Here is a 27162-nt window from a genome sequence, read left to right on the forward strand (position 1 = left end):
ATGTTTAAGAAGCAATTATAAAAACTGATGGAAAATATCCCTTTTTATAAGAGACAACACATGGAATATTTGGGGGGCTTCTTTATTCATATCACGCATTTTTTGTAGAATCAGCATAAATGATCTAATTTTAGAACATCCATGGTTTAAGATTGCATCCAGTTCTGACAACCCATTTTTAACATTTTTTGGAAAGAAGACAGATTTTTTCCTTTGCAGCTTTTTTGAGACAAAGCCAAAAGTGGGATATATAAAGGACAGACTTATACTTCTCCTTCCTGTTGGATCCACTTCTCGCTTTGGAACAAAAACTGCATCAAAAGCTGCAATGGCGGTTTTCCAAAAACATTGTGGGGGAAATGTACTAAGCTCAGCATTTCCTGCTCCGGGCTTAGTACAATTTTCCTCGGCGCACCGTACACTGAATACACAAATAGGTGCATGCCTCTTCATGTATTAAGCACATCCCGGCAGGTTCATGCGCCTTTTCAGAGATGTATGCCAGGTCTGAACTGGCGTACATTTCTGCTTTGATTTATGCCAGTTTCTGACATAGACTAAGGATAAATCTTTCGGTTTGGGGCAATCATGCCCTTACCGACAAGTGCCACCCACTTTTTAAAAAAAGTAGTAGGCATGGCGCAGAATGAAGAAAAGCCACAAATTTCTGCTTGAACATCCACTTGTATGAAAAACTGGGACTTTCTTAAGACAAAAACTGGTGTATCAGAATTTACAAATGTGCCAGTGTAGGTGAAACTACCCAATAACTAGTTGTGGGGTGGTGCAGTTTATCGGTTGGGGTTGCTGACTAATAAAGCAGGATTCCACTTTAATCACCTCAGTATCCAGTAGTAGAGAATTACAGGGTGGATTATACTACTTGGAATGCTATAGACAATTTTTTTATTAGTGTAATATGAACACTCACTGGCAAGTACATTTTCTTGGCAGTACACAGAATAACTTTAGACTTTAGAATACAGTCTCTATTACACAATAAGGGAAGTGGACTGCGCACCAATAGGCCGCCACTCAGCAAATAAGCTTATACAATGTGATCACAATATTTAAAAAAAAAAAAATTTAAGTAACCCTCCAGTTTCAGGACAAAAACTTGTTCTAGGACCAAAGAGGGCCGTTATACAACCTGCCGTTAGCCTTCTGTGTTGAAGCCCCTACAATTCGCTGGTTCGGAGTCCTGTTTTCAGACATCCAAGATAGCTGATGCAATCTTCAGACTACTCAACCCCCACAATGCAATGGTAGTAGTAGACTACAAATGCACCATACCTTCTCTCTGATTGGCCAGCACATAAGTGATCAGTGCTGGCCAATCAGAGCAGTGTGCATTAGGTAGTTGAAAAAAATGCAGCTGCCATCTTGGAAAGCTGCAAACAGGATCTTGAACCATCAGTTTCTATGGTCATTGGCAGAGAACAACAATAGCAGTATGTAAGGTACCACACCTCCAACAAGTTTGTCCTGAAACAGGAGGCATGCTTAAAAGGGATTTTCCAAGAAAATACATCTTTTTCCTATTCACAGTAGATTACATGTATGATTGCTGGGACCCCATCTATCACTACAACAGTCCTGACATCTCTGTTCCTCCTCACTGGTGAGGAGGAGTTTGAATGGAGTAATGGTCGGGCATGCGCCCTCCTGCTCCTCTCAGTATCTTCTATGGGATTGCCAGAAACAGTTGCGAACAGCCGCTGCAATCAGTGGTTATCATCAGGGCATGTTTCTGTTAATGCTTTTTTTTTATCTTGGAACAGTCTTGGTTAAATGGGCAACCATATGGTCACTTTAAATCTGCTCTGGTTCATAGATAGAAGTCCAGAATAATAGAGGACCTTCTGTATGAAGGCAATGATGGATAAGAACTGTCCGTTGGGACAACCCTCTTAATGTTTGTTGCATGGTATAAATCTCCAATACTGTTTTGGAAGCAGCAGCTTTTTTTTCGACAGGATGGACATCACCTATTTACTGTTTATAGAAACAATAGATCCATAATGAATAAAATGTAAAAAATCTGTGTTAGGCCGGTGATACACCACTGTGGTACGGATGTGTATCCTGGCCCGTCTGTGGGTCTCCTGACTCAAGCTCCAAGCATCACAGGAATATAAGACATTTGGAGTTTGGGTCAAGAGACCCGTGTTCAGGCCAGGATACATGTCCATATTACGGACAAAAAATGTGTCCGAAATACAGTGGTGTATCGCAGGCTTAAACCAATACTTGTGAGACCAGTTTATTTCAGTAGTGATGTAGTGATTATACTATTTGACACTTACTTCTCTCATGGTATATACAGACACACGACCACGTTCCTGTCCTTCACTGAAGAACATGGGTGCTCCAACCAATAGCACATCAGTTACTCTATCACCATCCACATCTACAGAGGCAATTTCACTGCCGAAATATGATCCAATCTACCAGGGACAGAAGGAATCATTATACATCATCATCACTTATTACACTGGAATGGTAGTATTGGTAGTCACAAATCAGATTATGGTTGGCAAGAAATGGACAGCTGCACTTTTGACTTTTGAGTCAATGCATAGTGTACCAGTGGCTTCCTTCTCCCCATTATAGTTTTTATCCTTCCTGGAAACTATTGTGTCTTCTGCAATGTGATGTAATTACCTGTTCACCTAGAAGAGACTGGTGGATGATGAGGTTGTCCATTCCCTGCATGCTGAAGATGATAACTTTTCCTGTGTGGTTGAACCGTGGGGCTCCGGCAACATACAATCTGACATGTTGTGGGTTCATAATAGACGTCACAGTGTAACCTGCCCAAGATAGAAAGGGAGCTGATTATTATAAACCTACTCAGTATCAGACAATGAGCCAGACATATGCCCAAACAGTAGCTTATTTCTGTACATTTACTGACAACGAAAGTTAATGACAGATGTATGCAATTGTATAGGTATACATTTGCACTCGTATGCACAGTTTACATTTTTCTCTCAAATTTAGTCTTTTTGCACAGATGAGCTAAGAACAATGCTTGCTACAGAAATAAGTCTAACATGAGCAAATTACATCTAGATTTATGTGGGGCAGAGTGCTAAGACAACAGAAATGCAGTCCTAAGCTCTCGCTCACGACCTGAAGGTTGCGAGTTCAATGGTTCAGGTAGCTGGCTCAAGGTTGACTACCGAGGTCGGGAAAATGAGTACCCATCTTTATTTGTTTTCACATCAATGAAAGTTATATCATTTAAAAGCTCAGTCTTTGTAATACTTTGTAAGCAAAGATTGGTATGATCTCATTCTTATGTTATGCAGGTTGATGACAACATGGCAGAGTTTACAGCAGATTTCACTGCAAAGGAGAACAAAGCAATGATGAAGTTCCTGTTTCTGAAAGGTATCTTGGTCACAGACACTCACGATGACATGTTGCAAACATTAGGCGACAAGTGCCCTTCTTACTCTACAGTAAAAGATTGGGTTGTCAAATTTAAAGCCAACCACTTCAACAATGACAATGAAGACTGTTCTGGAAGACCTCCAGTGGTGACTGCTCCAGAAACCATAGACGCCATCCATTACATGATTCTGGAAGACCAGCGAGTTTCTGCCCAGGCAATAGCTGAGGTTCTGAACATTTCCAGAGAGAGTTGGCTCCATAGTTTACAATCATCTGGACATGAGGAAGGTGTTTGCCAAGTTGGTCCCCAGATGTTTGTCAGCAGATCTAAAATGGGCCCTGAGAATTTTGCAGTATTTTTGGAAGTATGCTGATGCTTTCCTGTCTTGGTGGATGAAACGTTTATGTAGGAGTCAAAAGAGCAGTTAACAGAAAGAAGGGAGAGTGGTTCCCTATATTCAAAGAAGTTCAGAGTGCAGAAGTTGTCATCCAAGGTGATGACGTCTCTCTTCTGGGATAAACATGGGATACTGCTTGTGGACCTTCCAAAGGGGTCTACTATTACAGCTGTGTATTACACACCATTTCTGAATAAATTGAAAGAGTCACTGAAGTCAAAAAGGCATGGAAAGGTGTGTTCTTGCATGACAATGCCTCGGCCTGCACAGCAGCCATCATCCAGAACAACCTGGCTGACCTGGGCTGCTAGGAGCTGGATCATATTTCTTGTTCGCTTCATCTGGCATCCTCAGTCTATTATCTATTTTCTAATTTGAAGAAACGCCTCAAGTGAACCAAATTTGCCTGCATTTCTGATGTAATTGCAGCGGCTTATACCTGGTTTGACGCCCAACCAAAGGAATCTGGAGGGGTTGAAGAAGTTGCAACACTGTAGTCAGAAGTGCACTGAAATCCAAGAGGACTATTTAGAAAAACTGTGAAATGTCATTGTTCTTTGTCAGATTTTTGTGGTCAAAGCCAAGAACTTATTAGCATTCCCTCGTAGTACGAGACTGAGATCTCAACTTTGAGGATAATATTTTGAAAAAGGTACATTGCAAAATGTTATAACATGTACCATTCACTGATCGGATTCTAAAAAACTGCTGAGTCAAAACCACTGGTATGGAGAAGGGTTAATATTAAAGGTGAAGAATACTTGGAAGAGTCGGGCGTCTTGAGGACTTTTACACATAGCTTGGTTTGAAACTGCTGGCTTGGTGCCTTCCATAACATTATTGTACAAGCCTGAAATATGGGGGTAAGACAATACTAATGCAGGAGCAGCTCTCACACATTCCCCCTGTAGCAAATGTGGTGGTGCGGTAAGCAACTCCAGGCAAGAGGCCAGACGTCTTTTCCACAAGACCCAAAGCAATAAGATCCATCCTGGACATTGCGGATATAAAACACTTATTTTCCCCCTCAATTTTCCTAGCGAAGTTCCAAGACATAGATCAAAATTCAGAGCTGGGCATTAACCCCTAAGTCTCATAATCCTCTATTTTTAACGTGGGGTAATTTACTGATAGGGTTTACTAACGTCATAAATGGACATGTTGCATGTTAACTCAGTGTGCCAAGGATAATTAGGAAGAATTAAAGAAATAGTGATCTACAGCTCCTGGCGGTATCTTCAATGATTTACAGGTTGATATACAGTATATTTAAAGTGAAGATATAGCTTGTACGCATTGCAAATAATATAAGGGGCAACAAATAAATCAGGGGAGAAGTTGGGAAAGAAATGTTCTACGAGCCAATAAAGGTTTTAAAGGTAAGACAGGATCTGGGCAAGTAAAGCTGAAGATTAATTTTCTATATTAGTAGAAATTGCTTTGAGGTATTTAAGTTTGTTAACTCCATTATGTGTAACAATAACTTGCCAAGACTGAATGCATTTAATATTATAAGCCTCATTGGTTTATAATTGTAGAAGCAGACAGGTTTGTCCAGGTAGTTATGTTGCCAGGTGACACATTTGGCTGGAGAATATAGCTTTTTATATATTCAACATGGAAAATCATTACTGAGTTAAGAACTGCTGTCGAACGGCCAAACCTCGAAGCTCATTTAATGAGGATTATCGCCGTCACATAACTATGAGGTCATTTGAAATCCCTAGGTAAATAACAACTATCGCGCTAGTCCTACTGTGTAGATCAGTGGTCTCCAAACTGCGAATCACCACTTGCTGCAAAACTACAACGCCTATCATGTCCTGACAGTCGTAAGTAGGCTGCTACAAATTCGACCCTTTTCTGGGCATTCTCAGACATCCTAATAACTCTGCTACATGCCCCTTCAGCATTAGAGATGGTATCTTCCTTGGTTAGGCAAAGACTTCCAACTTCCCCAAGCCAAGATCATCAGAGATGAGAGTCTGTCTCTTATGTATATATGTGTTTCTTCAGGTGTAATCTGCCTAAAAGGTCTTAAGAAGCCTCGAAAGTTTGCAAATATAATTTTTCTGGTTAGCCAATAAAGTTATCACCTCCATAATACTTTTGTCTTTTTTATACAGGAGTATATAACATTACACAGACTTGGAAGCAATGAAAAAGCAGAAATGTGTTTTATTCCAATTTCTGATTTTAGCACTTCAGAGAGGAATGGTTCAGTGGGACCCACCTGCTCTTGCCAAGCTTCTTAGTAGCGGCATGCACTGGTTCTTCTTTGCTCAGCCAAGCATACATATGTTCCCAATGAGGAGAGGGGACTCCTCTGGCAGCAGTTTATCTTCCCTCAGAACAAATGGTTCGGATAGTTGAAATTCAATTCTCCAATATCCTTTTCCCCAACATTTGCTGTTGGGAGAGTCGGGAAGCCCTCATACACACTAGATGGTAGGGCAGTTCTGCTGAAATCAGTGAGTTTGGCATACATTCATCTCATGTGCATGACCACTTGTCACAATGCCACTGACAGGTACCATGCCCATGTTCGGGATGATGTCACAGCTGGTGCAAGCTCTGTGTCATTTGGCGCTGGATGCCGAGGGAGAAACATCTCCCTTCTGTTGTAACACTGATAGGCTGGCTGAGTTGTCTATCTTCTCCTTTAGCCTATAAGTGATTACTTCAGCGTATTTATTTAAACTCCTCTTTACAGGGGATGCCGGTAATACACTTGTATACTGGTTCTGCTCAGTTGATTGAGGTATTTTGCCCAAGTCTTTCTGGGTGTTACTTTAGTGTGTTTGACTTTGGACTGCATCTGTCTGCCCCTTCTCCTGGTGCTGACTACAAGTCGCTATTGAGCTTCGTCCGCAGCTTGCTTGTTTGTCTGTTCTGTTTTGCCCTGTCCTAGTGTATACCCTGTCCTCCCAATTCCATCTAGGTTCCGGATGCAGGGTTGCCCTTGTCAGGACAGGTTTTCCTCTTTATAGGCAGGTTCAGTTGAGGCATATAAGTAGCAGATTGAAGGTTCCGTCTATATATCTACCATTGTCTGTTGCCTTGTCTCTATGTCTAGCTACCCTGATATCCTCTGTGTTCAACACATCACCCAGCCTGTTCCTGTTGTTCAGTTTTCTCAACAGTACTGGACAGATGTTACACCACCTTAAAATACCTCAACAACATTGCAAACAACTGATAATACATTGACCACTGAGTATTCAGACTGCAGAGAAAACATTTAAGGTCACAATTTGTGGACTTTCTATCCACCAGGATTACCAAGATAAGCTCCATGGTTCTTTAGCTCATCAGGAAACTCTTTGATGTACGATTCTTTTCGAGGAATCACTTTCCCGCTACTGGTCTCTTTCAGAACAGCCCCATTCCAGTCATATGCTCCAACCGCTCCAAGCAAAATCCCATCCTGGAAGAAAGAGCATGCAACAAATGTGTCACAGATAAATAACTGGTGAATGCAAGTCTTGGGTTCAATGTGCACAGAACACCAATCAACACTGTATGTGCATCAATATCGATTACAAAAAGTGCAAGATTCTATCATGTGGTTTTGGACGTTGTGAATACCCCTCACAAAATGGTTTAAAGGGATTGTCTGATTTGTTCAATTCCCTTTTGTTAGAAGGCTCCCCTTGAAGGTAAGTTGCTCACAGGCTTTCCCACTGTTGGGATCCCCAAGAATCTGCTGTAACCTGCAGGAGAATCTAACAGCAATTCCCCTGCAGTACTACCACAACAGAAATGAAGCAGTACATGTCCATGGAAATGAATGCTTTGCTCTATTTGCAAAGGTCCCACAAATTATACTGTATGTTGGCAAATTAGAAAGAAGTGATGCGTGAACAAGAACAATTCGGTTTCTACATTGAAGGATCACTGCTTTAGGAACAGCTGGTATGTGACATCTTGTGATTAGTAATGCGGTGCCACATGATTTGGCAGTCATGGGTAAGCGCATTGACTTGAGTGACTTTGATTGTCGACAGATTGTTGATATCTGGAGGTATGGTGCCAGTATTTCCAAAACAATCACACTTGTTGGTTGTTCCTGAGCCACAGTATCAAGAGTACATTGGTTAAACCATAGACAGACATGCGACAGAAGATTACACAGCGGCAGGCCACATGTGGTTGATCCTAGAGGCAAGCATCATGGAGCACACCTACTATCTCAGCAATGATATGCTACAGTGGATCAACTCACCAGTGACCAGTCCCGTTTCCTGCTGAACCATATGTATGGTCAGGTCCACATCTGGTATAAAGAGCATGAAGCTTTTTCACATGGGTGCACATTTGGGTTAAGGAGGCTGGTGGCAGTGTCATGGTCTGGGGGGCATTTTCCTGGCATGACCCAGGACTGTTAGTCATCGTACCACAATCCCTGAATGGTGAACACTACAGGGACCTGTTAGCTGACCATTTGCCCCCATATCTTCAGGAAAGCTTCCCTGATCACAGTGCATCTTCGTGTAATCAAGCGCAGATCACTATGGAGTGGTTGGAGGAACACAACAATGAATTCTCCACGCTGCTTTGGCCCCAAACTCACCAGTCTGTAACTTCACTGAATATGTTTGGGATATGCTGGAAAGGGAGATCTGCTCCAACATATCCGCAAAATGTGCAATAACTGATGGAGCTGCTGCAGTGGTCATGGGTCAAGCTCACTATGGGTTATGTTCGCCACTTTGTGGAATCTGTTCCTTGAAGTCTGAAAGCTGTGATCGCCCCAAAAAAGTGGACCAACCTGTTATGGAGTAGATGTTCCTAATGCAGTGATCATAAAAAGGGATATAGTCAAAGCACATTTTTGTCTTAAAAGTAGACTATGATTTCACCTTTTGTTTAGTTCCTTACATAGACATTATACAATAGTTTCTTTTCCAAACCACAAATAAGCAGAGAAAGGTAGAAAATTCCTGCAAATAAGGAACATTTAATCCATCCACTTTATGAAATGGACGGTATAAGGGTGAACGTCTCGCTCTTAATGACCACTGTTCGGATTTGTGGCTTGAGGACTTGGAGCTGATATTCAGGTTAATATGAGGTCAATCTGTGAGGCCCGCGACCGAGCGAAGGGCTGACAGTACCGGTGAGATGCCGATCATCCAGCAGTAACAATTACAAAGTGTAAGATTATATATTTTTTTTTAAAGTATTTTTTTTAGCTGTAAAAACAAGGTTTGTGTTGTCTAGTTCATATTTAATTATCTGTATGAATTTCTTGCGGTTTTCAAGATCTCTGTTTGTTGTCATTCATTAGGAATTGTTTAGTTTCAGGAGTCTTGTCAAGTGATCTTGCCAAAGATTAAGGGTGGTTTGACATCTGTGTTGGGTATTCCGCTTTCCTGCTCCATTTGGGAAACAAGAAATGGGAATCCCCGCGGCCCGAACGGTTCCGTCTCTGGATGGAACCGATCAGCGCCGGATGGACCCCAATGGCTATAATGTGGTCTGCCCGTTTTCCACCCGTCTGCCTGGCTTCTTCTTCTGTTACTTTCAGCCGTATCTGTGAAGGAACCTTCAGCGGGAGGTTCAGACGCAGATGTGAACCAGACTTAGCTACTGTAAGAATTGAAACATTGCTTCACTGTATGCTTATCTGGAAACGATAAAAGGATGATTTACCAATCCCTTCTAGCTGTGGCTCATTTGTTCTTTTCATTTTAATTTCTTCTTTCAACTTTCAAAAAATGATAACTTTTTTATTTTTTTTCTGCAACATAGCTACTAAGGGCTTGTTTTTTGCAGGATGATATTTATTTTTCTGTGCTACTATTTAACATACCATATACTGATATAATGCATTGAATAGCTAAAATAAAATTCTAAGTGGGTCAAAATAATAAAAAAAAGCAATTGCACCATTTTGGGGGGAGTATCTGTATATATGGCATTCACAGTGCAGTAAAAATGACATCTTATCTTTATTCTGTGGGTCAGTATGATTATGGTCAGGTCAAATTTCTATAGTATATTTTTATGTAGTATTACGTAAAAGTACCTTTTTTTTTCTTCAAATCCCTTTTTGTCACCATCTTTTGACCCTCATAACTTTCTAATTTTTTAATTGATGGAGCTGTTTTAGAGCTCATTTTATGCAAGGTGACCTGTTGTTTTTATTGATACCATTATGGCTTATAAATGACTTTTGATCACTTTTTATTCAACTTTTTTTTGGAGTTGGGGTGACCAAAAAAGCTCAATTCTGGCATTGTGTTTTTTTATTTTTTTTCGGACAGCATTTGCTGTGTGAGATTCGTAATGTGATACTCTAAAAAGCTGGATTTTTATGGACACAGTGATATCAATTTGTTTGCTTTTTGTTGCAACAACTGGTAAAAGAATTTTTTATGACTTTACTTTAACTTCTTTTGTAGTCCCCACAGGGAAATTGAAAACACATTTGTTTAATTGCTTATACATATAATTCACGTCTCTAGTATTGCTTTATACCATATTCTGACAGGCATCCTATTAAAAAGTGCCACAGACATATTCTAATAGTATTTGAGTCATGGCAGCTCTGGGGGCCTTCAGAAGGCCCCAGGCTGTCCAGACACCTTGATGGCATCCCGTGGTCTCATCACGGGATGGGGCATTCAGGATATCCAAGTTCTTATTGAGGCATTTAAAGGCCGCTGTCAGAATTGTCAGCGGCATTCAAAGGGTTAACAGATGCAATTGGGATTATCTCCAGTCGTGGTTGTTGTGAGTAAGTGTTGGATGTCTAAACATGCCAACGTCTACCGTGTATGGAACAGACTTGTTTACCTCAACCCAGACCATACAATGACACCCGAAATGCGCCATGCATGTATGGTGCACGTCAGGAAGGGGTTAAGGATGTTTTTATCTTCCACTTGTATTTTGAAGATTACGTATTGGGGATTTTGGAGGCCATCCCCTTCTGGTGACTTTGCAGCCATTGTATTCATTCTTGCCTCATGTTGCCCTGCCCTGATACTGGCTCATTACACAGCTTTGATATCTGTATTGCAAGGACTCATGCACCTATGTGTCCATCACATGACTTAAGAAAGTCTTATCCACTGAAGATATATAATGAAGGTTATCAATGAGTAGCAAGAAGCAGATATCTTAAGATAGTGCAATGCAGCATGGAAAGTCAGGGCAAGGAAGTGCAGGACAGGGAACTACTGGCAGAATACTATGCTTGTTACACACCTCCTACATGAAAGTGGATTTCAAAACACACAAAAAAATGGAAAGATCACCTGAAAATCAGAACTTACAGACATGAAACTGTGTCCAAACAGGAGAAAATTAGAGGGTAAAGAGAGCCTAGTGTATTTTAGCAAACTTGTTGAAAACTCAGGTGCTCTTAATACCACAGGACATAACTTTATGTCATGGCTGCGGGTACTTAATGCAACAGGATGTAAACTTACATCCTGTGGATGGCGCAGGATCAGAAGCTGAGTTTGTGCCATCCCGCAGGGGGAGCCAGCTGTAGCTGATAGCCGGCCTCCATCTGCAACAATGGGGGTACATAAGGACAGCGATCCCCACTATTAACCCCTTACATGCATATACATTGGTGCGTACTCGCAGCTAATTTCTGCAGATACAGCACTCCCCACACCTCTCAATTCTTGGCGCTATTAGCGCAGCCTTACACTTTACCCAGCAGCCTGTAATGAGTGCAGTGCTGCTGGTCAGTTGATGCCACTTCTGCATTAGGGGTTAATTTTCACTAACAGTTTTATATTTGGAATGTACTTTGAGCGATGTGGACACCACCACTTTTTATTTCTAACATTTTTCATACCTTCTGTGTAGCGTACAGATTTCTATACTCACCTCCACTACATGTGATGAGAACCCCGCCTGGGACATTTCAAGCCCAAATGATGTCTCATTCTTATTATTTCCTGCAATTCAGATAAAACCATAACTTCAGTAAATTCTTGTAAACTTCTGAAGATACATTTAAAATGAATATAGGCTAAAATAGAATTCAACATAATGATATGTAAGAAATTCTAACCTCCTGTATATGAGTAGAACATAATAAAAAAAATCAAACAGTTATATCTGAGGAACATTATTTCTGCCCCAATGGTCCTTCCTTGACTCTAGCTCACCATACACACAGCTATCGCATTATCTTGACTCTTTGTCTTGGCAGGTCACCCTCCGGCACCCACTTCCTACATTCCAACATCTCTATATGCAGAACAATCCTTCTCTTTTCATTTCAAAGATATGAATCTACATAATCCAGCTACATGGAACAAAGATCTGACGGTCCACATCAAACTCAAAGAATCATATTTTTCCATTCACCCACAAATACTTTCTTCCTTCTTAAATCTTTGAACTCTCCTACAAAGTCCCGCTCCACATATATGGATGCCCTATTAGTCTACACAAGACAAAAGCCTCAGTTTTAGTCTATTACTGACACTCTTGTATACATTTGGGTAGATGTCTACAATCAGCATGCAGGAAATGGTAAAACTTTGGATCTTTTCAATTGACATTCTATTGGTACATCACATCCGTTGGCATTATAGCCTACTACTGTGATTAGTGATAATGCATACACTGAATGGCCAATTTATTAGGGTCTTTGTACATGGCACGATTGTAGGGCGTTTAAAGGGGTTGTCCGGCCACACAGGGTAAACATTTTTATAATGCTGCTGCTTTCCTTTCAGTAAGGATAGTAACACACAGCATACAGGGGCTCAAACCGGCCGGCAGATCAGCTGGAATGTCAGTTTCTTACCTTAGAATCTGATCTTCACTGCAGCTTTCAAAGATGGCGCCTCTGTGCTGCCTTCCCACAATGCTCTGCGCTCTCCCTCTTCTGTGTGCGCGCTCCCGATGGCAGTAAGAGGCATGAAAAGGCAGGATTTCATGGCCTCCCTCAGCTCACGTCCTAGCCCCGCCCATGACATGCCTACCTCTATTGAACTGCTCTACAGTCTCTCCCCGCCCAGGCCCCGCCCCCTGCTGCATACTATAATCAGAGGGGGTGTGGCCAGGGGAGACTGCGTTATACACTCATGTCAGGATAAAATCCTGGCATGAGTGTAAACAGCAACACAGTGTATAGTGAATGGAGAGGGGCTGGGGAGAGCCCAGAGAGAACTCTCCTGCAGCCCCCCACTGCAAGGCTACCTACTGCCCCCCCACCCTGCTAAAGTGAAACAAAACATTTCCCCACACACACATGCCCTCATAGTGCCCCTCCCACAGCGACCCCCCCCTCACAATGACCCCCCCCCACAGTGCACTCTCTCACAGTGCCCCCCTAATGATCCCCCACAGTGCCACAAACAGTGCCCTCTACAGTACCCCCTACACATGCCCCCCAGTGTCACCCCTACAGTGCCCTCCAAAGTAGCCCCCCTCATTCCCCCCAACCACAGGATTCTCCACAGTCCCCCCTCAACAGTGCCCCCCCCCAGTATTCCCCCCCCACAGTGCCCTCCGCAGTACCCCCCATACACATGCCACCCCCCCAGAGTCCCCCCCCACTGCACTCCAAAGTAGCCCCCCTCCACATGCCCCCCATCCACAGCGTCCCTATACAGTGCCCCCCCTGTGACCTCCCCCACAGAGTCCCCCTTTACAGTGCCCACACACAAGTACACTAACAGCACCCCCCCCCTCCCCCCTCCCCCCTCCCCCCAGGACTTCTGACAGCCGGGTCTCCTGACATTGCACACACACACACACACACACACATCACTGCACCCCCCCTCCCCCTCCCCCTCCCCCCTCCCCCCCGGGACTTCTGACAGCCGGGTCTCCTGACATTGCACACACACACATCACTGCCGCGCCGCCCCCCCCCCCCCCCCTGGGACTTCTGACAGCCACTTGCACACATCCATCAATCCATCCTCCCCCCCCCCCCACGAGAGCCCGCCCCTCCTCTCATTCTTACCTTGGAGTTGAAGAGCCAGCAGACACGCCTCCCCTGCAGGCAGAACTGAGCTTCCCAGGCTGAAGTTCTTCTGCACATGCGCAGAGCTGTGCTGGAGAGACGCGTCCCCGGTCGTCCCGACAAGAAGAGGACAAGAGACTTGTCGGAACCAGGAACCATGGCAACCGAGGAGCAACACAGGGGGGGGGGGGCAACCCTAAAGGTAACTGAATAACTTCTGTTTGCCTAATTTACAATGCACAATGTATATTACAAAGTGCATTGTATTGGGCAAACAGAAGTAATGGGACCTAATGTTTATGGCCTGACAACCCCTTTAAGTGCCCAACAGTTGTCCAAGTGATTATCACTCCTGTGCTTTCATACAGGAGCAATAATTGTTCAGTGAATGGAGGTGGAGTGGGCCGGAGATCGCTTCCAGCCACCCGCCTCCATTCACAGCAAACGGCTGTTGTCATTTGACTTTTATGCCTGCCTAAAATGAACAAGGAAAGATAAGCAAATTAATTACACTGTGTTTACACTATCATTCAGTTTTGCTTGATTCAGAGATAAACTGCACGATAATCATTCCCTGCAAAAGGGCCCTTAGAGACATCCATTTAGTAGTGGGTGGTACTTCCTTTGGTCTTCATAGCTGCAGAAATTTATCATGATGATCATCCACAGGTATTGGGGGGCACAGGATATGCCAAGAAAACATTCCCCCACCATTACTCCACAGCCACCAGCCTGAACTGTTGACACCTGACAGGAAGGGTTCATCGATTCATGCTGCTTGTGCAAATTCTGACCCTCCCATCAGTATGGTGCAACAGAAATATTAATTCATCTGATCAGGCGATATTTTTCCATTAGTCGGTGATCTGATTTTTGGGCTGTTTTTCCCACTGGAGTCTTGCCTTTCTGCTTCTGTTAGACAGCAGTGGAACTGGTCATCTGCTGTTATAGCCAATGCATGCTAAAGAAAAACAAGTTGTGCATTCGGACATATTAGTTGGAGCACTTGCATTGTATTGGCCTGCAATCTGCTTGACCACACACCACCTTTTCACCAGAACAATTCTAGGCATCCTCCTCTGACCCCTTTTGCCAAATTGTTTACTTCCACAAAATGCCCTTTTGCTTGAAGTTTTTTTCTCAATTATACCATTCTTGGTATACTCTTGATACCCATGCATAGGAAAACCCTGGAAGGTTGGCAGTTTTTGAAACCTTCGTGAGTCTAGCACCGATGACCTGGAATGGTTTGATTTTTTCTATTCTAATGTGGATTCACAATGAAACTGATTCATGGAAACCTGCTCACTTGATTTTATGCTGCACTCCGAGGTTATTAGAGATGAGCGAGCACCAAAATGCTCGGGTGCTCGTTACTCGGGACGAAATTATCGCGATGCTCGAGGGTTTGTTTCGAGTAACGAACCCCATTGAAGTCAATGGGCGACCCGAGCATTTTTGTATGGGACCTATGCTCCGCTAAGGTTTTCATTTGTGAAAATCTGGGCAATTCAAGAAAGTGATGGGAACGACACAGCAACGGATAGGGCAGGTGAGGGGCTACATGTTGGGCTGCATCTCAAGTTCCCAGGTCCCACTATTAAGCCACAATAGCGGCAAGAGTGGGCCCCCCTCCGCACTGTCAGCGTAAAGATCGTTCTCCTCTGCCACAGCAGTAACAGCTGTGGCAGAGAAGAATGATGTTAGCCCATTGAATTCAATGGAGCCGGCAATACAGCAGGTTCCACTGAAAGCAATGGGCTGCCGGCGTGCGCGGGATGAATTGTCGGGAAGGGCTTAAATATAGAAGCCCTTCCCTGCAATTCATCCAGAAATGTGTAAAAATAAAAAAAATATACCGTCTATACCGGCGTATAAGACAACCCCCCAACTGTCACCTTATACGCCGGGAATACAGCGGAGCAAAAAATAGAAATCATTACTCACTTCCCCCAGCGTTCTGCGGCGCTGCTGCAGGATGTCACTCCCTCCTGGTCCCCGGCAGAGCATTGGTTTCTGGACGCAGGGCTTGAAATCCCCGCCTCCAGAAAACACACGTGCCTTCAGCCAATCACAGCCAATGACAATGATGTCATTGAATGGCTGTGATTGGCTGACGGCGTGTGTTAGCTAATCACAGTAGCTTTCTGGAGGCGGGGATTTCAAGCCCTGCGTCCAGAAAGCAATGCTCTGCCAGGGACCAGGAGGGAGCGACAGCCTGCAGCAGCGCCGCAGAACGCCGGGGTAGGTGCGTAATGAATTTTTTTTTGACACTTTCTTTTTTTTGTATTACCGGCGTATAAGACGACCCCCGACTTCAGGGCAGATTTTTCGGGGTTCAAAAGTCGTCTTATACGCCAGTATATACGGTATATACTTACCTTGTCCCGGCAGACGGAGTTCAGCGCGGCTGGCCTACAGTGGGTGTGAGTCAGACCTGCCCCCTGATTGGCTCAGCGCTGAGTCTGACTCACACCCCCTTCACACCCACTGCCGACTGCCGCGGCTGAACTCCGTCTGCCGGGACAAGGTAAGTAATAGTATATATATATATATATATATATATATATATATTTATTTTAACACATTTCTGGATGAATTGCAGGGAAGGGCTTATATATTTAAGCCCTTCCCGACAATTCATCCCGCGCACGCCGGCAGCCCATTGCTTTCAGTGGAACCTGCTGTATTGCCAGCTCCATTGAATTCAATGGGCAAACATCGTTCTTCTCTGCCACAGCTGTTACAGCTGTGGAAGAGAAGAATGATTTGTCTTCTATATGTTCTCAATGGGGTCGGCGCGGCTGCCGCCGGCCCCATTGAGCGCATATAGAGAAGAGAACAGGAATCGCAGATCGCAGATAGGTGCGATCTGCGATTTCTATGGCCTAAGAAGGACCGTTGGGGTTCTTGAAGCCTAAAATCACTCCTAACGCTCTCCCTATAGCAGCTCCGGCATCAACAGCACTTTCCCTGAACTATGTCAGAATGCATCTGTGGTGAGCCGCGGGCGGGCAGATTTTAATACTCGGGTGACACCTGATCTCGCCAGCCACTCACTGCAGGGGGGTGGTATAGGGCTTGAACATCGCAGGGGGAAGTTGTAATGCCTTCCCTGTCTTTCTATTGGCCCGAAAAGCGCGCTAACGTCTCAGAGATGAAAGTGAATGTAACTCGAACATCGCGTGGTACTCGTTTTGAGTAACGAGCATCTCGAACACCCTAATACTCGAACGAGTATCAAGCTCGGACGAGTACGGTCGCTCATCTCTAGAGGTTATGTATCTAATTTCAATCTAGGGAAGCTCCAATCGTAAAAGGGCTAGTGTCTCTAATAAAATGTCCGTTCAGTACAAAAAGAGAATTGAAAATTACCTCCTTCCAGATTGAATATTCTTTCACCAAGTGCATCCACAATATCCTTCAAGGCAGCTTCGTCTGTCACATTAAAGAAATGCTTGTCATCTGGATCGCTGGCAATGAACTTGATCTCATTGAGAAAAGCTTCAGGATTAATCTTTCTCCTATTATAATATCCGAGAACCTGAGAAGAAAGAAAAACATAGTATATTATATCCACAATATTGGTATTGCAGCTCAGCCCTAATCTAGTAAATGGGTTTTGGCTGCAATACCAGACAATGCCGATGGAAAAAAGGTCCAATGCGTCATACAATCCCTTTAATAACTTCAGATAAAATGTAATATAAGCAGAGACAAATACTTACTGCCACTGCATAACGCGTTATATTGTCTCTTTCACTTCTTTCTATCACTCTCTTCAGATCGGGGCTATCATGGGACTCTCCATCTGTTATAACGATCATCACTTTCTTGGCTCCCTTTCTTCCACCATGCTGGAATGCTTCAGTGCTATGTAAGATTATAAGTAGCAATGCATAGTCTTTACAAGCCATTTCTGTGACAAGCATGAGCCTTCAGATTTAGAGATGAAATATATACTATGTATACACAAGTTCAAGTATCCTCACCAGGCTTTCTCAATCCCCAGTGCAGTTCGGGTCTCTTCTCCTCCTCTTTGCTCTATACGTTTTGCAGCCTCCACCACCTCATTCACGGAGCGAAAGTCTTTTAAGTAAAATTCGTGAACTACTTTCTCCCCGTACTGCAGCACCCCAACCTATCACAAACACAATAGAGTATTAGGCAATATGTAGCTCTGATACACAAATGGATGACCCTTTCATCATTCATACCTGTATCTGCCCAGGAGCAATGTAGAATTTCTGGAGGATACTGATAAGGAAGCCTTGCACTTCTTCCCAAGGGTAGATGCTGTTGGACCCATCCAGAACAATGACAATGTCCATGAAAGTTGGACACCCTGATGAGAGAAACCATTCTAGTACGTTTGCAGTTGATGAGAAGCTTAACGGGGGTGGAGTGGTTGGAGCTACATATTATCTTTATTTTGGGGGGCAGCAATGAGAGTCATTAGGAACCAACTGGAAATCACTGTCCGGAACCCAAGAGAGGTGGGCAGAGTAAGGTAAATTTGAGAAGGGAGAAGACGTTCTATGTGAGCTCTCTTGTGTGAAGCCTAACGACCAGAAAACAGTTTGTCCTATGGGTGTAAAGCAAATTAGGAAGAGGGTTTTCTGTATTAAGAATTCTGGTCCTGCTGGTTCCTCACTCCATCCTCCAATTTGTGGTAAATCCTGGATGATGAAGTTGCATAGCCCAGTATCCGGAAAAGGACTCTGCCATTGATATTCCCAGCAAATGGGATCAGAGAGTTTGCCAGTAACCTCTACCCGGAAACGAGAGAAATGACTTTTAATTTTGGCCCAATAGCGGCCTTCTGTTCCATTTTACTGAAAGTCTGTTCAATTTAAAGTTACTCAGCATTATGGCGTCTGATTGCTATCCTTGTATCCGATGACCATGCAGAAGCTAGACCTCTTGCTCCTGGAAGTGCACCCAAGTGTTCAACCGGCCCAATGCCTCCCGCTGGGAGGTTGAGGGGCAGCCCCCCTGAGTCCCTTGACCAAATCACACAAGCATATTGTACAATGCTGAGATCAGACTAATGAGATTTCACTTTCCTGATTGATTTATCCACTACAAGAGAAAATTAAAGTTTATGGAAGAAGATGTTTTCAATCTATGAATATTAACGTAAATGAACGTCTCATATATTAATTTCAGATTTATAAAAGGGGTTGTGTGGATTTTTACTGTTAATGACCTATCCTCAGAACAGGTAATAAATAGTTAATCGACAGGGCATCCGCGGCTCAGCTGATCTCTGTGCCAGCTGTCAATACAGACAGTGCTGAAAGCAGATAAAGTTGTTCATGTTGCAGAGGTCCAGGATGGTACTGCAGGCACAGTTCCCACTGAATTCAATGGGCACTCTGCCTGTAGTACCAAACCGGGCAACTGCAATGTTGACAGTGCTATCTGCTTCCAGTACTGTCTGTACTGACAGCGGTGTCGGGAATCAGCTGATCGTCAAAGATCTGAGTGGTGGATCCCCGTTGATCAACTATTGATGACCTATCCCGAGGACAGGTGTTCAGTAATAGCAGAAATCTGGACAATCTCTTAAACTGCATGTACATCTGTAGAAGAAAAATATTGTGTTTGTTCTTGTGTTTAATAATGCTTTTCATTATTTTTAAAACGAACTTTGAACAGCTATATTGGAAGCACACATGCCAATCCTGAACAATCTGTATGAATAGTGCAGCAGGGTGTGTACTTTATGCCAGATAAAATTAATGGAAGTCAATTGAGAAAAAAAGGTTTAAGGTTAATACTGTCTTTGGGAAGTGATGGCGTTCAGTTCTCTTCCATGGAGACAAGGGAATGACAATGTAAATACAGATAGAGTCTTAACTGCGTATAGTGTTGCTGTCCATCCTTATCTAGGCCTGTGGCAGAGCAGTAAAGCTGTCATTAACCACACTTTCTAATTAGAATGAGATGGCTTTGCTCATTTTGTCCTAGTCTATACAACAAAGCTGACAAGCGAGCCATAGAAAACAGGTGTTAGGTCTGAGCAGGGCACAAAATACCTAATCTGGATTGGACATAATTTATTGTCCTAAAAGAATGAATATACACACAATATTCTAATGTGAATAACCAAAAAGTGGGGAGACATAGAAATCTGAGCCTAACCTACTAATGTGAGGCCTCCCACTTATAAGTAGAGCACTTGCCGTGATGAGTGCAACCCCACGTCAGGAACCTGGGGCGACCCTGACTCTCCCTAGTTGGAAACAAGGATAATGATAGCTATAATATATAATGATATGCAAAAATAGATGTTACACAAGTACCCTAAGAATACAGATGGTACACCAATGCATAAATAACACCAAGTCAGAAGACAGATGTAACAACAATCTTGATAACACTAAAGCCAAACAGATCTGAACTGTGGAACAGGACATGTGCTGCTGAAATGACCAGGTACACCATTAAACTAGAAGTATAACCAGCATCCTCTGTGAGGAGGAGCCAAAATAAATGTACACAGACAAGCACTAATTGGGAGGCTGAGAAACACACCTCCCAGCTAATTAATCCCTCTACACATTATCAGAGAAGTAGTCATGTGAGCGTCCAACACTGAATTGACACTGAGCAAGCATAAAGTTTACGTGAAATGGGGCTGACGCCATGATGCTACCCTGGTCCTGATCCAGCACAGCCAGCGAGCTGTGACAATGGGAAGTGTCAATAACGGTATATTATATGTTCCTTTTAAAAATTGATTTAAATAAAATTGCATCTTCCGTTGATACCTTCCCTATAAATTACTTCTCTCACCCGAACGTGTCACCTGCACCTCAAGAACATTGCAAGAAACTGCCCTTTTCTCACCATGGACACACTAAAAAAGCTCACTGTTGCCCTCATCCACTCCCATCTCGATTATTGCAACTTGCTGCTGATATGCCTCCCCGGCTCCAGACTCTTTCCCCCTCCAATCCATTCTGAATGCGGCAGCCAGGCTCATCCTCCTGTCGGGCTCCAGCCCCTACTCGGACGCCTCTGCCCTGTGCCGGTCACTGCACTGGTTGCCCATCAAATACAGAATTTAATTTAACTAACTACCTTCATCTATAAAGCGGTCCACAGCACTGCCCATCATTGCTTCCCTCATCTCAATCCATCACCCAGTCCGCGCCCTCTGCTCAGCTAATTAAATCAGATTAAGTGCCCTTTTAATTGAAATCTCTCATTCCTGCCTCCAAGACTTCTCCAGAGCAGCACCAGTCCTCTGGAACGCACTACCCCAAACTATCTGGGCAATCAATGACTTACAAAACTTCAGGTGTAAAACACACCTCTTCAGGGAAGCATACCATATCCCTTAAACCAAACCCCTCTGTACTCCACCTGATAACATGCTCCCTGACCTACTGACTGAAATTCTTGCTAGCCATAGTCCACCGCCCCCTGCAGTCATACCAATTCAGCCACTATACCACTCAACCTGACCAATGTCTATGCATATAGCATCCCTCACTCTCCACCTCTCCATACGGTGCACATCTCCAGCCCTTTACCTTCTGTATCACCCCATTATTTGCAGTATGTAAGCTCGTTGGAGCAGGACCCTCACCCCTACTGTTTCCATCAATCGATGACTTCATGTAGCCATGTTTTTTTATCTTTGCTTCTTGCATTTGTTCTCCCCTGTTTTGTAAGCGCTGCGGAATATGTTGGCGCTATATAAATAACGATTATTATTCTAAAGGCTCATATTGCATCGACGGACAGACCTCATCATTATTTTTTAAGTAAACATAATCAGATGCTGGAATATAACCAGTTATTTGGCCGTTGCAGACCCCACAACATCAACATATTGATAGAATTTAAGCTTACTTTGAAGAGCAGGAGCCACAATCCTGGAGAAACGGAAACCGGAATTGACCCTGGAGCACATCCCTGTGGTATAATAAGAACTTCCACATTCATGGGACCAGAGTGGGCTGCAAGCCTGCAACATAAAATATACCAGCACGGTGACTGTCCATGCAAAACACATTGTACATAAAATATAATGCAAGGTAGAATTATAAAGAAAATAGTCCCTACTGAATGCAGTGCCAAAGCAAGAGAAGTTGCAAAGCCCCTTGGCATATTGGTGACATGCAAAGATGGTTGGGGCGGGGGCGGGGGTTGCATCAATGATTCATTAAAAAAGTAGTAAGACCCAGATATGGCATGCAGTAATGACTTATAAAAGTCTGGTATATAGTTAAAAGCATTATTACAGAGCAGACACAAAAAAAACATGATATTACCACAAAGCTATTATCTTTGGGATTTGTGACTAGACTCATTCCCAAGCGCATGTTGTCCTTTCGCTCCGAGACGTTGGACAGCGTCACCCTGCCTGAGAGACCTCCAGTTACCAGAGACACAGACTTCTGAGACCTCCACAGAGACCTGAGAAACCTCTGAGTTACCACAGAGACCTTAGAGACAACCAAACTACCATATACACCTCATTCTTAACGTATGCTTCAGAGAAAGACAACATCCTGTGTGATAGTGCATTGTGTGAATAAGAATACATTCAATATTTGTGATACTCCAGATGCTTTATAAACATTGCCGGTTGAAGAATTTATTTCAAGGGAATTGGAGAAGCAGAGAAAAGTGTCATAATACAGCTCGCAGCTGTGCTTAAAGCATCCAGTCACCTTTTTCATTATTTTTTTTATGCTTCAGTGCATTTAAAACAAAAAATGTAAAAAAATCTTTTTTGTGTCTGCAGCTCCTATGCAGAGTTATTTGTCTCCATAGCAACAGACTACAGACTCTGTGTAGTCTGATTCTGCGGGCATTCTTTATTCCATGTACACTGTCCTACTAAAAGTAATTGGACACCTGAGTAAGAATCAAAGGTAGTATTTAATTCCATATGTTAATACTTTGCGGGGGCTCCTTTGGCCCTAATGACATCAGATACTCTCTGTGGCATACTTTCATCTGATATACTTCAACTGATATTTCCCTCTATTCATCCTGCAAACATCTGGTGAGTTCTCTCAAAGAAGATGGATGCTGTTCATATTTCTTGACCCAATGTTCTAGTTCATCCTAAGGGCTCCTATCCACTTGCGTCTTTTTGACGCAATTGTCAATGGGACTTTCTAATGTTAAAAACACATCGCACAAAAATCGCAAAGCACAAACTTGCAATGTGTTTTCAACATTAGAAAGTCCCATGGACAATTGCGTTAAAAAAACGCAGCGATATCTCAGTGTTAAGAAAACACAAGTGGGTAGGAGCCCCAAAGGTGTATAATAGGGTTCAGGTCAGGACTCAGTCCAATTGTATAACATCCATATCCTCCGACCAGCATTAAGCAGCGTTTGATTTTTGACAAGGCACGTTGTCTTGTTGGAAATATTGCTGACAATTTCCAGAGCATTGTTGGCCACTACAACCAATGAACCAAGACCATGCCATGTAAAACAACCCTAGATAATAATGTAACCTCCACTGTACTTAACTTTTGGCACAACATACTCAGTTGTCCTACTCAACATACTCAAAAGGTGTTCCCCTGGACATCCTCAACACCCAGGTATGTCCATCTGATTTGAAGATGGAGAAGTGTGATTCATCAGTCCATAGAAGGTTCTTTCATACCTGAATTGTCCAATGATGAAAAAGATCCTTCCACCATTGCAGACGGGCCGATGCACCATTGAAAGAACTCTCCAAACATTTGCAGAATGAATGCAAAGAAACACTGAAGTGTAATGTATCAGATGTTACTATAAAGTATACCACGGAAAGTATCCAATGTCATTAGCACTAAAGGAGCCCCACTAAGTATTAACATATGGAAATAAATACTACTTTTGATTCTTGCTCAGGTGTCCAGTTACTTTTGGTAGGATAGTGTATTCCTTACTTCTTGCTAACATGCATTTGGAATTTAGATAATTGGAAACATATGAATCACAAATCGTCCAGGAATCGCCATTTTTTGTAATACGCATTAGCCAAAACCTTGCCTGTTTTGTGGTCCTGTTTGTAAAACTGTGCTATTGGTGAGTAAGCATTCGGTAGCTTAGCAAGAAGTAAGAGACAGAAGGGAATATGACTACAGAATATGAATACAGAGGGTTGTTTGTAGTCTGTAACCAAGGAGACACATCAGCCTGCATATAAACTGTAGATACAAAGCAGTGGGATATTATTATATAAACCAGTTTATTATGTTGCTACTTTTTTTTATTTTAGATGCATTGCAGCAGTAAGAAAAACGATCGGACACAGCCTTTAGTGGTTGAAGGGGTTCAAAGAAAGTGATGAGCATAAATGGAAGATTATTCAACAGGTGCAATCACTCCAGGACGATCAGCATTAATCATTTTTTAATATCTCTTATTATAAGAAAACTAAATGAGCTAGAATGCCCATAACCATATATCATATTAGATGTATCTTGTAAGCCCAAAACATGAGTGATGGTAAGTCACCTACCGATTCCAAGCTTGCTGCAGTCGGTAGCTGTATCATTGGTGACTGAACATTTGTAGATATCCCCTGTTTTCTGAGCTCCATTGTGATCAAAGGGGGCACCAACCACCAACCTGCATGAAATAACAGAATAAAAAATGTAAACTTGTGACCGGCACATTGTCTATCAGATGTTCTAAAGGCAAATAGCTAAAGGCTTGAGGTAGGAACCTGCTCTTTATTGTTATATATGAGTATTGTGACTTTCCAGTGCTGACAATAATGTCACCTACATACTTAATTACCATTTCATTACAGACCCCATCTAGTAGTGTGTTGGAGCTTCTTTGACTTCCAGAAATGCAGCAATTTATTGTGGCATAAAGTCCACTTGGTACTGAAATTGTTCTGCAGGAATATTGGCCCCTGCGGACAGGAATCTTCTGACAGTTACAACAAATTAGAATGAGGTACTAACATGCTGTGAACAGCTGGCAGTTACAATTCACGCCGCTTGCACCAAATCCTGACCTCCCATGAGCATGGCAAACAGAAATTTGGACCCATCTGACCAAGTGATATTTTTCCATTGGAGTATTGTCTTTTTGTTTCACTTAGGGATTAAAAAGGCAAGTGTGTTTTATTGTAATTTTGCCCATGGGGAAATCCTGCCCACAAAACACAGACAATAGAACCAATTCAATGCAATGGGTTCATTCTCACTTCTTTTTTTGCGCAGGCAAAACAAATAGGACCTGCTCTATCTTGTGCATATTTGTGCACCAAAGAGCCCCATAGAGGTCTATGGGAGTTGCGCAAACACTCACATCTGCCCGCACGGGTACGCGCTAAACACTGCACATGCTCATGATCACCTGCACCACGTTAGGCTAATTAGCCATTTATATCAAGGTGGGGTGATTCTCCCACCCCTGTGAACAAGCGGTGAAGCTGGCTATCACACTTTTGACTCTGACCACTGATGTGGATGTCTGGTCCTGCTGCATTGACAGCAGGCCGGACAATCAGCTGATCAGCGTGAATCCAGAGCAGCGGATCCTTGCCAATTTGCTGTTGATGACCTATCCCGATAGGTCATCAATAGTAAAAAGTGATAAAACCTCTTTAAAAAGGACCTCACATCAGCTCTATAGCTTTACAGCTGTGGCCTTGCTGACTCTAACGAGGTCTTCCTTTTGTTTATATTCACTCCTATTCCCTTGCATGGGGACTACTTACGGTAGATTCTGCTCCCAACACTGTGAATATGTTAAGTGGGCCATCCCCATCACTCACTGTCAATGAAATCTGACATCACCCATTGACAGTGAGTAGTGGGAAACGCCCACTTGACTCATTCACAGCACCAAAAGTCAAATTTAAGCAGAGCGCATGGGGTGAGTATGAATAAAACAAAGATATCATTGGAGTCAGCACACCGTAACTACAAAGCTATGCATCCAAGCCCAATGACAGGCCCTCTTTAAGGAATATAGACGTTCATTCTTAAGTCTACATAGATATTGAAGAATAACAGATACATTAGAACATGTAAAGACATTACCAAGAAACTTCTAATATTCAGGAGGTTTCATAAAAACCACAAGTGACATGCTGAAGCAGCTTGTGGGTTATACAGAAGTTTGAGGTTAGTAGCTCCACTCAGGCCCAATTCGTATCAGATTTCTAGACACGATTTTCAGCGAATGACTAATGTTGACAACAGTAAAATTACGTGTCAGTTGAAGCATGTCATTTCAAGTTTAAAAGGTGCAAGACAATGAGAAAGCTCACAACCCGGAAAGATAATTGTCATGTGTGCAATTCCAATCTTATCGTGCCCAAGCGCATTAGATGATAGTCAGTCAAAAGGGCTGATCTTGGTGGGACTGGCCAAACTGTCTAATGTATAAGGTATTGTCCGCACTCACCCCTGGGATCTGTCGTAATGCAGGAGATAACCCACTGAAGGAAGATATATGGCCAAGACTGGCCAAGTTCTTAGTCCTATATACAAATATCTGTCTCGATACAAATATCTGAAGGACTGTCACAGTGCAGAGAGATCGGCCCTCTTCTCATTTGTACAAGGAAAAACTAGAAGCAATGAGATGAAACTGAAAGGGAGGAGACACAGATTAGATATTAGAAAAAACTTTCTGAGAGTGAGGGTGATCAATGAGTGGAACAGGTTACCATGGGAGGTGGTGAGTTCTCCTTCAATGGAAGTGTTCAAACAAAGGCTGGACAGACATCTGTCTGGGATGATTTAGTGAATCCTGCACTGAGCAGGGGGTTGGACTCGATGACCCTGGAGGTCTCTTCCAACTCTACCATTCTATGATTCCAATCTAATAAGTGCCGATCATAAAAATGTCAATCAGCGTTCATTTCCTTTTCTTTCACACAGACCGATCGTAATTACTATTGTTCATCTCCATAGGCTGGCTACACAGCTCCCCATTCACACCAATCAGCGAGCCTGAACAATCAGCTGATGAACAGGTGTCTGTTTGTTGGCTTATCATTGGTCCATTTACATGGCCCGATTGTCAGGCGAACAACTATTCGGTGGAACATTCAGGCCTGATTATCGGCTATGTAGAAGCACTATTATTCTTATCTCCTTATTGAAAACAGATGAGCAGAGCATGAATGTATATGGGAGGAAATGTTGGCAGCCAACAGCTATCTAAAGTTTATGGATAGCTTCACATTTAGTTTGTCAGTGTAGCAAAGCTGAGTTTGTCATTTGTCATGCTGGACCTCAAGTACAGGGCCTGAAGTGGTCCTACCTGTTCTGCACTTTATCTCTTTTACATCCTACTACTATATTACTCACAATTTTTATTACTATACCATATTTGTGGTCCCAAGGGTGCCAGAATATCCAAATTACAGGAATCACCCAAATTGTGATTATCTCCACAGCAGGTAATATTCCTTTTTGG

General features: G+C 43.0%; 1 protein-coding gene across 2 annotated transcripts in view; it reads right to left on the bottom strand.

Moving 5' to 3' along the window:
• ITGA11 (integrin subunit alpha 11) overlaps nt 1–27162 on the bottom strand; it is a 113933-nt gene that overhangs the window by 42828 nt on the left and 43943 nt on the right. The window contains exons 3-13 of one of the 2 annotated variants that reach the window (XM_066592947.1): nt 24236–24345; nt 22035–22126; nt 21613–21727; nt 17964–18091; nt 17739–17887; nt 17475–17619; nt 17122–17290; nt 11649–11719; nt 7080–7224; nt 2665–2813; nt 2307–2447 (exon numbers count right to left, since the gene is read on the bottom strand). In XM_066592947.1, the coding sequence (XP_066449044.1) occupies nt 2307–2447; nt 2665–2813; nt 7080–7224; nt 11649–11719; nt 17122–17290; nt 17475–17619; nt 17739–17887; nt 17964–18091; nt 21613–21727; nt 22035–22126; nt 24236–24345 (1414 nt within the window). Of the gene's footprint in view, nt 1–2306; nt 2448–2664; nt 2814–7079; nt 7225–11648; nt 11720–17121; nt 17291–17474; nt 17620–17738; nt 17888–17963; nt 18092–21612; nt 21728–22034; nt 22180–24235; nt 24346–27162 lie in introns of those variants that run through there. The other variant, XM_066592948.1, reaches the window with a different exon arrangement.

This window comes from Eleutherodactylus coqui, chromosome 2 (assembly GCF_035609145.1).
Source record: "Eleutherodactylus coqui strain aEleCoq1 chromosome 2, aEleCoq1.hap1, whole genome shotgun sequence".
In the NCBI taxonomy this organism is placed as follows: domain Eukaryota; kingdom Metazoa; phylum Chordata; class Amphibia; order Anura; family Eleutherodactylidae; genus Eleutherodactylus; species Eleutherodactylus coqui.